We start from the raw sequence: 11,072 nt of genomic DNA on the forward strand, positions 1-11,072 counted from the left end.
CTAACTTCATCCTTGCTACAGTTTTCAAAGCCTGGGCCGTGAAAATAGCTTGGCATAAAAGGATACAGAAACCTCTAACAGGTTTACAGGCACTTTTCCAGCTTTGGCAACTACCTCTACTTAGAGTTCGTCGGCAAAAGTCTGCTTTGTGTGTGTTCCTACTCCCTTGCAAATTGTGCTGCCAGAGCTGTCTGTGCTGCAGACAGACCGATTGACAGCGTAGCCTCCAGCCAGAATACTCATTCAAAGGGCTATCAAATTCTCTGAAATAAAGTTTGCATGAAATTTTTACCTGCAACAACTCCCCAACGTGCTGAACTGCGTGGTTCTGATTTACATAATACATCATTTTAGTAGCAGAATTAAACTAAATGCAAAGCCAGATTCAGTTTGATTTTTTTCTCATGATCACAGACCTTGTACCAGATCTGATAGCTCTAAGCCATTACTTCCATTATCTTGCAGTATATAAACATCAAACACAAAATTTTCTTGAGCAAGTATTTCAATCAAATCAAATGTTTAAATGTAGACTTTTACAAATATTTCAACTATAAAAGTAATAAAAAATTAAAACCAAAAAATGGTTTTAGGTTAAAGACTGGAAGTATGTGAAATACTGCAAAGGACTGCTTTAGTACTATTGAAATACATTAGATTTTAAAAAATGAAATGTTAGAATGGAAATATTTCCATAGGCAATTGATTTGGATGAAAACACATTTTCTAGCAGAACAATATTCCATTGAAAAATTTTCCAATTGCATTTTCTAGTGGCCAATTTTTCAATGACATTTTCTAAAGAACAATCTACATCTGACAATTTTTCAACAAGCTCTTGTGAGCTCTTAAAGGAAAGAAACAGTAGTTTTCCAATAATACATTTTGAAAGGCAGTTATTATTCTATGCTTTTTACACCTTTTTACAGAAAAAGTAGCATACCAAATACAAGAGAATTGCCCGGATTTTCTGTTAACTCCTTTCTAACTTAAATACAAATTGCTAAGAAATGTTGCCAGGCATCATTTAAAAACCTTGAGCGATTTGATTTTAAGGTGGACTGATGTAAATGTTATTTACCTTACATAGACACACACAACTGGGATCCAGACACATCTCCTGTCAGGCAGCCTGGTCCAAGCTCTGGCGCCCAGAAACGACATCCAGTTCAAACTTGGGTCTGCAGCTTGGATTTTTCTCCTTATTAGACTGAGTTAGAGTTTATCTGAATTTCAGTTCAGATTTGCAGTCCAGTTACTGATCACAAATCTTACACCAGGTGCTGCCTAGCAATACAAGAACACCCAAAGAACAATCCAACAGAAAGCTTGGCACATCTTCACGCTTTGATGAGATCCTGCTGAGTCTGCTTTCATTCAGGAGCAATACTGTCTAAACAGACATTTTCACCATTTCTAGTTTCCATTTTGTTTTCTAAATTACTGCTTCCAGTTTTTCCACCCTACAATCACTGCTGAAGCTGGAAATGCCTGGGTGGGCATTTGTATATGTGCTGAGGAGCCCACATTTGTGTATATTGGATGTATATGTGAGGGAGTTGGTAGCTTAAAGCCTTACCTCTCGAGAGAGACTTAGCAGAATGAAAAATACTGCAACGATCTACAGCCCCATTTCCAGGTGTGCACTTCAAATCTGCCAGTCAGGACTTGGAATCCACACTGATTCCAACACTCTGACAGTTAGGGAAATTCACAGTCTCTTTACAAGCCTGTAGTTTTGAATGTATTTCAAGAGATGCCAAGATTAATTTCTTCCAGTTTAGATGGACGGCGTTCAGAGCTAGATCAGGAGCACCTCCTCGTACATGATAATGGCCCCTTTTGCTCTGCTACAGTTCTGGGAACATGCTCCAGCTACAGATCTGCTCTTCGAGTTCACATCCAGAAGTCAGGGGGAATATAGTTTTCAGTCCTTCTCCACTGAGCCAAAGAGAGATGAGAGTTGAGGGTTATGCAGACTACAGCACACAGCTCTGTCAGTGGACTCCTCTTTACAGAGTCTGGTTGCTTTGCACCACATGAGTAGACAACCATAATACCTTACAGTGTCTGCAGAGCTGGGAATTTACAGGAGATCAGATGCCAAGAAGAGAAGACTGTTTCATGTATTCACTCCTCTCTTGTTTCACAGAAATAATTAGATCTCTTGTTCTCTGCCTCAATCTTTTGTTCCACCTTTCCCGTTCGGTGGTTTAGTTGTCCTAAATTACAGATCAAAAAGTGAAATGCTAACAGCCAACCTAATTCCCTAGTTTCCTTTCATAGGCCATGGAAAAGAAAAAAAAAAAAAAAAGAGACAGTTCAGAGGGCAATTAGTCTCATCCGTAGATAGCCATCTACAGTAAGTTTGATCAATAGCTCTTTGGAGGTGTATCTCCCTTCATTGTAAAAGAAACCTCCTTTAGACTTTGGCATATACCTTTCCCATGTCCAAAGTTAAGTGAGATAAATCACATCCACAGATGTCCATGTAAAGAGGGCTCAGAAAGCTGTGGTGAGAGATCACTTTAGAAACTACCATGGCAGTTTGAGATACTTCATCTGCTCCACCCCACTAGCCATCTGTTCTAGCCATTCGACCAGATGTTACTGATCTCTGCGGCACAGCAAGTAGGACGTGGACATCCTAGGAGTTCTGTCTGGTAAGCAGTCAGCTGGTTGCTCCTGAGATCTGATGCTGACCTGGTTGAACTTTTTGCTGAAGCAGCTGAGAAATGTTCTTAGAGTTCCTCCCATTGCTCAGCTGTGGACTCAAAAACTATCACAAGAGTGGCAGTAACAAACCACAGGCAGCTGTTACACAAGGTTGCGTTATCGGGACATTCCAAATGAATGCAAAATACATTTGGAACAGCTCTTCCAACTGATGCTTCCTTATTTCTGCTTGAGCTACAGAGGATCTCCGAAGAGTCATGCAATTTGTCCTACGTATACCCCAACTGGTTGTTATTCTTTGCCCTGGAGGGAGTTGCAAATTGCATATGCAGCCTGTACTTTGCAAAGAGATTGCAAAATAGGAGCGTGTCCCTCTTGCACAGCCCGAACAGATGGCATTGGGCAGGTAAAGAGCTAGTCTCTGAGAAACACCATCCATGAACAGTCTCTCAAACATTAATAATTTGAGAAACACAGCAGCAGAAATTAGATGTAAAGTGACATAAATGACTCCTGGAAGACACCATTAGTTAAAAATGATGTGCAGAAAGGAGAAGAGCAGGAAAGCACAATCATACGAGTTAACAGGAACTGACCCAACTTACCTGAGAGACACCCAAACCACCAGAAGCTCACTGCAAAGACAACGTAGCAGTTAATCTAGTGAGGGCAACCAGGCCAGATGTTTTGCTTGGATTCTGTTTGTCTTTTTTTTTTTTTTTTTTGCCAGCTGCTGCACATCAGCCTGAAGCACTAAGATAGGGGACTTGGGATGAACATGAAGCAAAGGTGAATTTGTTACTAAATGCATCTTAAAAGAGAGGGATATGGTAAGGAATGAAGGATAACTCTTCATCTGTAGGTCAATTTTTATTGCATTTCAGATCAGCAGTTGTGCAAGTCATTATTATCTGGTCATTTTATTGAATCAATGTGGCAGTCTCAATACAGTGTCCAATGTATAGAGAAAAAAATTTAAAAGACTGAAGAGGTTTAGGAGTCTAAGTCCCACTCATCAGTGGAACTTGAACTCTTTGAGGAGTTAAGTGCTTTTGAGAATGGGATGTGGTCTTCTAAGTCATGTACACACTTCTGAAAATATTACCCTTCTCAGCCACAGCACAGTGGGATGCTTGCTGGTCTCCTTGCTGTCAATCATGGCAGAGAGGTCAAGGACTGAGTGGCTCACAGCAATTACTGGCTTATGAAATTCTCCTTTTTTTCTTCTCAGAACAGTCCCTCCTGTTGAGAGCAGGCATGTTGGCAGCTGATGATGTTGTAGAGAAATACAGATTTCAGTGAAGAAACAGAGAAACCTGTTGTCTGGAAAAGGCACCATGGTATTTTCCACAAGTGAAAAAAAATGCTAAAAATTGAGAGATGTACAAATGAATACAATGCAGTGGCAGGGAAAAACTAAGTGAAACATTGGCAGATCTGGGAACAGTGGAGTCTCTTTTCCTGTAAGTGCCAGGACTACAAAGGAAACCTGCAAAACTGTTAAATAAAACTGGGGTTTGAAAAGGAAGGCAAAACTGTAATTTTCATTAATGCCAGGAATAACAGCTATTTCCTTCTCTTCTGATTAAAATGGCTATGGAGAAAGAGGGCTACAGAGCTGCTGTGGCCATCGGTGGTAGTGTTGCTGTTGTGACCAACCAGCCTTCAGCTTCCTTAACTGGGTGTGTTCAGAATCTCACCTCAGGATGAGATCGCTATGCTTTATTCCTCTGAGATTCCACTTATCTGGTCTCATCAGAAGTTTTCAACGAGCCAGATGAGATCCATATTTTAACATAATAAATTACCCCAAGCTCTCTCTAAAGATCTTTGTCCTTCTCACATGTTAAACAGCTGCTGTCCCTTAAGGGATGTTGGTGGGTCGGAAGTTGTGGCGGTGGCTGTAGTCTGCCCCACATCCTAGATCCCCAGCATCTCAGACACTGACTGTTCAACACAGCTCCAGTTCCATTCCATTCATTCTTTCTGCCAGCAGGAAGTCCCCAGCCAGCAAGGGTGAAACAGGAGTGAGCACTGGGCACCTAATCTGAGAATTCTGCGAGCCCCTGCTCCACCTGGATCTGTCCTTTTGTCACCAAAGAGCTCCAGCTTACTTATTGTTTTTTATAGCTGATCTTCATCTATCCAGATGGTCTTACGCTGCTCTTCTCCGATCCTGTCTTTTATTGTTCGGATGAGATCTTCAATACTGCTCCATGCATCTGCCTCTACAGAGGCATAAAGACATGGCAGGGCTTCCAGTTCTTTCTCCTTCAGACGGCACATACGTAAAAACTCGTCTTCGGTCTCTGGCTTTGGCAATAGTTTCCTGTATCAAATGAGCAGACCAAAAATAAATGTCTTACCTTTCAAGTTAATCCTGTAGTCCCAGTCTCCTGTCAAGAATTTATTTTCTACTGACTATGTACAAGCAACAAAAGCAGTGGAGAATACAGCTACTCCAGGTCTATCCTTCCCGTACCTCCATACTGTCCCCAAGGAAAGATATTTGCTATGGGGAAACATTTTCAGAGGACTGAATGTAGGGAGAGTCCAAATGTTTACGGCCTTTCCTCTTCCAGCTAGCATTACCTTAGGAACTGCTGTGTGAGTGCTGAGCATGGAGAAAACCGCATATTTTTCAGTCTCAGCCTCCCCCAGTGCTCATTGCTGCCAGTGACAGTGAAAGAGTGCTAGATTTGGGGAATTCCTGCTTCCTCCGGTTGTAAGATCTCAGGGAGGAGTCATGGGAGGAAACAGTGCACAGAGAAGCACCAGATGAGGAGAGAAGAGATTCTTTATTTCTCTCAGTAATAGAGAATATTGTTGGACTCGAGAATTATTCACTGAATAGGAGGGAATATCAAATATGCAAAAGGTTTGATATGTTACCTGAACCTCTTGATGTTTTTCTCTGAGACTCTGATAAAAAGAACAATAGGATATATCTTGGCTTTGATTAAATCCTTTGTGCAGCTTATTCCAGCTTCCAGGAGACAATGCTTGTTCTAAAAACAAAGTCATAACAATGTCACAAAGGAACATTCACTACTGTGGAATCTCGAGATCAAGGTATACAGACCTTATGGGGTCAGCTGAAAAGAGCTCCATTTACCATTGTACTGATTTAAAATCTTTTAATCAAATATACATTTAGAATCCAAACTCCTCCTACAGGTTTAAAACTAGTCAGTCAAATAACAGCTGAGCTTAATAGCTTTCTGGAAAGGTTTTAAATAGAAATGGATTGATCTAAAGATGAAGAGTATAATAAAATTCCAGTTTTACATATAAACACAAACACACATCCTTGCTTTTTGTTCAGGGAGAACTCTACTGCAACTGCTTGTGAGAGAAAAAAACGTCACTTTAATCTCCTTTTTTCCATGCTGTGCATCAAATCTACTCTAGCTGATACAAGATCGCTGTGTTTGACAGTGTTATCTCTCTGCTCTACACCCCTGGGTCTGTATTTCAGGCTTTCCTTTCTTTTGTCTAGGTCCTTACGCTCTTGCTTATTTGTATATGCTTATAATATGAAAAAGAACTGAATAATGGATGGAGCATAGAAAATTGAAAGAGTATTTTGCTGCATCGATGTGGGTTGTCACAGGGAATGAGCGAGAATATAGAAGGATATGGCTGAGGATGAAACAGAAAAGGAAAAGCAAGAGCACAAATACAAGCCACTTGGGGGGATAACTACAAATCTGAGATGGAAGGCGTGCAAGAGCGAGAACAGGTGAGTGTAAAGTGGTCAGTCACATGCACCGCAGACAGACTCACAGACAGCCCATCGAAGGGCTACAGTGTACTCCAAGCACCTTGGCAGTGACAGCCTCAATATTGGCAGGTACGATACATTCATACGTGTTCAGATTCTTCTCTCTGCTGAAGATGACAGTCTCTGTTCTTTGCTTCCTTAGGAACTCTTCCTTTGTTACAACATCTGGGAAGAGATGTGAATGAGGACAAAATCAAGACTGCAACCACAGAACCCCTAGAAAACTATCCAATAGTTCTTCCCGTCGGATGTACGGATGGTTCAGGGAAAGAAGACGAGCAATGAATTGTCTTAACAGCTGCCTCGTTTCTTCCATCGAATTCAATTAAAGCCTAATCTGATCACGGCTGAGCATCTCCGCTATATCCTGCACCAGTGAGTCCTCGGGCAATTACTACAACGCTATGAAGGCACTAAATTAAAACAGTAAATACAATTCCAGCACCTAATGTTACATACTAACATTTCAGGGCTGGAAGACTCTGAGAAGTGCTAAAAAAAGAAGGTCTCTTCAGTGTAGGCTCCTAAAACAAGGATTTAGTGTTCCAACAGTGGTGTTTAAAGTTTCAGAGAATTTGGCTTAGGTTGCAATGTGTGATACTGGCCCCCTTGTGAATCGCAGCTCTACATCAAAGCTTTTGTTTTATGTTACCAGACAGGGGATATTTATTATACCACTTAACTGTTGAGTTTCTCTGTCTGGATAACTGTAAGACTGCGTACCATGTGGTGGGTATTCAATATGAGTGTAGAAATGAAACGTCAGCTGTGTTTAATGCTGTGTTGTATACAATCCTGCCCTACAGCAATCGCGGCACTGCGTATTGCTTTAATAGTAAATACTTAGCGTGGAAGAAAATCAGTCTTTCGAGTAGATCAAATGCACAATCTTCACAGCCTTGGACGAGATATAAACCTAAAGTCGCTCCAGGGAAGATATTCCTCATACCAGCAAATACTAGAAACAAATTAATCAAAATTTCACATTGCCTAGATATGCAGTATGCAAACAGTATGCAAACAGAAAGAGCACTCACAGCATTTCAGTCTCTCAGGGGCATCCTAGCAACCACACAGCATACACATGGATGATATTCATAGACACAGAATCTCATAACCATGTGCACTGACTGTCTCAAAAACATTGAAATAGCTCAGATATTCTCAAAAAGCAAGATTTATAACTACAAATAACTCTGAGGTGACTTGAAGTACCTCAAGTGACTATCACATGGGCATGCTCCTACGTGTGTGCGCATATGTATGTTCGTATTTTCAACACTGAGGTTAACAGTCGTGGTCCTCTTTTAGCCCATTACCTGGCTTGCATATGTTGAATTCCAGGGCACCTCCAGAGTTGAGAAGCTTCTGTACCAAGGTCTTGGCAAGCATGGTCGGAGTGAAAAGTACTGGGCGCCTGCGCTCACAGTGGATTGGTCTCACCAAGCTATAAGGGATCAGACTGAGTCTTTTACTGATTTCACTTTCAGAATCCAAATCTGAGTAAAGGAAAAAAAAAAATCTGGTTTCCTCTGGTTTCCTCTCCATCAGTTGTCTTTAGTGTATATCCAGTAGCATGATGTCCAACCAAATACTAAATAATTCAAGTGCCTTTTGCTTCAAGACATTCTTTCATAGTTTAGCAGGAGACTTGTTTGGAGAATCTTTCTGCTTATTAGTTTGACTTACTTTGAGTTCAGTGGTTTTGGACAAAGAGCAAGAAAGCACCTAGGAAGAACTGCAAACCAAAGAGGAAGTTTCCGTGCCCTAAACTTGCTCCTGAAAGCTTAGCGCCCTGAGCACTTCAGCAAAATCAGTTTTGGTCACAAATGCTGTTGAATTCTTGCAGAGAATGGACCAGAGATGTTAGTTACAGGAAAGTCCTCTGACATTTTTCACAGCCACGCTGTTACGTAGACCTTCACGTAGGCCTTTATGTCAGAGCCACGTGTGCAAAAGCTGTTACTATTTCACATCCATACCTTCCAGTTTATCAGGCAACATTTTCTTTGCTTCAGATGAGGTCCGTGCCAGACCGGAGGGCCAGCCAGTGACGATGCGGACTCGCTCATTGCTATTCATACGCTTATATTTGTTTTCAGACCTACTGACAAACTGAAAATGTGAACAAAGAGATTTGACCCTCATTTCTTACATTCTTTATTCTCCCATGTATTCATCAGCCCGCACTTGTTGTCTATGGGACCTGAATTACCACGTCTATCAAAGACAAGACTCCACGGGTCTGTTGACTGAATTCTAAGGCTCTTTAAATATCATAGATTTGATTCAGAGCCTTTGTTAATCCCCTTTGGGATTTCTTATTTTGTTCCCTGCTCTTAAGCAGCACGGGTTTCTGCTATCACCAGTGCAAGCACTGATGTGTCCACAGCAGAGCAACGTACCCGCTCTGAGTATCTGCACAAATGTAGCACAGGCTACACTCAAAACTGCCTCTTCTTTGCCGTACCAGAGAGACTTAAAATCTCCCAAATGGCACATTTTCACAGCTTCGTGTTTTCATTCCTCATCCACCCAACTACTCCTCTATCCAAATATGAACTCCTCCTCCTGTATATTTGCTAACCTTCACAACCATCTTTCTTCACAAGACTTTATCTTTCACCCACGGTCTTTGTCATGCTCAGAGTCACTGACCTACAAGTAAGGGACTATTTTCTATCTTTCTGTGAGATGGAACCTTATCTCACAGACTTGGTGTTTGGACTAGCCCAATGGATTTGTCCTGATGGTTCAAGCAAAAGGCATTTCAGCTGCTGATGGCTGAAATGGAAGGCATGCCCTTCAAAATAAACACTCCATGTCACACGAGCAGTTAGAAAACACAATCCATTCATCTTTTACATATACTAAATCTCTTTTTGATAGGAATAAATCCCAGTACAACCCCGAGACCTGAGATGGGGTTTCTGAGGAAATTAAGATAGCCTGAGAATATCTGCTGTTCAGATCCACTGCTTTGGACACTGCATTGAGGATTTGGTCTTTATTACCTGTAATATTTGGCCCAAAAGAAAGCTTGCTCTTGATAGGCGAGGACTGGCTTTCGGGTCATTCTGTGGGGCAGGCTCCTCTGGCTGCAGTGTATTCTAGTAAAAAATAACACAGGAATTTTATTTCCCTCCCTCTTTTTTTTCTTTTTCTTCCTTTTTTTGTTTTTGTTTTCTGCTTTTTAAACCACAGTGTTTGAAAAACAGAACAAGCAAAATCAGGTATTTTATATTTCCAATCAAAAGGATAGTGATTGGTTGGTATCTATCCCAAATACAATGTTCTAAGCGAACTGTAGGCATAGCATGACCTACACTGAGAAACACCGCTTCTGTTACTGCTCTTCCACACTCCTTTACTGCTCTCCGCAGCTTAGGAAAGAGGTAATTTCTGCACCAAGAAATATCATGCAAAGCTTTTGCTTTCACTGGCACCTCTGCCAGTGATCTGTGTCCCTTTGATCAGTGGGGACTGGAGTACAGAAGGAACGCGAGAGACTTAGCCTGGACTGAGAGCAAATACAAGCACTGGCTACAGCGTCTCTGAGATGTTAGAAGCATGTAAGTCTCCCCAGCTCTAAAAATAAGCTATGGTAACTAACACACCAGGAAGTTAGGCTTTAATTATGTAAAGATGGAATTCCTGGGTCTGAAGAAAGAAAAATTGAATTACTTTCACTGGGAGAAAAGGAGAAATCAGTGGGGCTGTTGTGTGTGAAGACCTGATAACCCTAGTTCTCTCCATAGCGTGTCGGTTGGAAGAGACGGGCCTTTCTAATACAGGACAATGACAGCTCCATGGATTAGACACTTGTTCACAGCAGGAGAGAAATAATTCTGATTATTAACTCCAAGGACACAGCTTCTTCCTCATGTGGATATGAAGATGCATTAGAGGCTTACGGGCAGAGAAGAATGGAAAGGCTTAACTAAGACACACACCAGCTGTTAGACTTTGAAAGGGTATGCCCTCATAGCTGGAAGGGTTCAAAGTGTTCCAGAGTTAGGTCCATTGCCCGGGACAATATTATTTCAAGCAAACATGAGGTGCCCATTGCCTGGCACAATGAAAACCTACACAGAGTGTAAACAGGACTTTCTGTAAAATTAACATAATGAACAAAAAGTAGCAGTGGAGTATCAGAGGTTAAAAAGATCATGTTTTTAGGTACTTACCCGGAGTGCCCGAAGGGTGTTGTACGAGCTTTCTGTTTCATCTTTGCTTCCTCTGTGCATCAACCGCTGCAGCTTCACCAGAAGAAGTTGCTGGGCTCTGAAAGAAAGGATGGAATCACACAAGATATCTTTGAAACCATTCAGAAGAAAGCTGGATTGCAATGGGCCTGTGCCTACAGGAAAGATTAAATACAACTAGCAGTGAGGACTGACTGAACCACACGGTAAATACAAGAACAAAATAATGAGCAGGACTGCAGTGCAGTTAAGGATTAAAGAATCTCCACATCCCGTTTTCCTATGATACTTTCTGAGAAACCCACATTATTCTTTCAGGTAACATCTGGAGTCTCCTTTCTAAAGCTTTATAGCTCACATTACAGTTTAACATCACCAGGCCTTATCTCAAAAATGAAGACATACAC

General features: G+C 41.4%; 1 protein-coding gene across 1 annotated transcript in view; it reads right to left on the bottom strand.

The window, feature by feature from the left end:
• Window positions 1-4,571: 4,571 nt before the first annotated feature.
• CARD11 (caspase recruitment domain family, member 11) overlaps window positions 4,572-11,072 on the bottom strand; it is a 23,400-nt gene continuing 16,899 nt past the window's right edge. The window contains exons 18-24 of the mRNA XM_010141530.1: window positions 10,648-10,744; window positions 9,475-9,570; window positions 8,443-8,575; window positions 7,780-7,959; window positions 6,501-6,625; window positions 5,569-5,684; window positions 4,572-5,005 (exon numbers count right to left, since the gene is read on the bottom strand). Coding sequence (XP_010139832.1) covers window positions 4,801-5,005; window positions 5,569-5,684; window positions 6,501-6,625; window positions 7,780-7,959; window positions 8,443-8,575; window positions 9,475-9,570; window positions 10,648-10,744 — 952 coding nt within the window. The 3' untranslated portion in view covers window positions 4,572-4,800. The remainder of the gene's footprint in view (window positions 5,006-5,568; window positions 5,685-6,500; window positions 6,626-7,779; window positions 7,960-8,442; window positions 8,576-9,474; window positions 9,571-10,647; window positions 10,745-11,072) is intronic.

Source organism: Buceros rhinoceros, unplaced genomic scaffold (assembly GCF_000710305.1).
Source record: "Buceros rhinoceros silvestris isolate BGI_N320 unplaced genomic scaffold, ASM71030v1 scaffold16998, whole genome shotgun sequence".
Classification (NCBI taxonomy): domain Eukaryota; kingdom Metazoa; phylum Chordata; class Aves; order Bucerotiformes; family Bucerotidae; genus Buceros; species Buceros rhinoceros.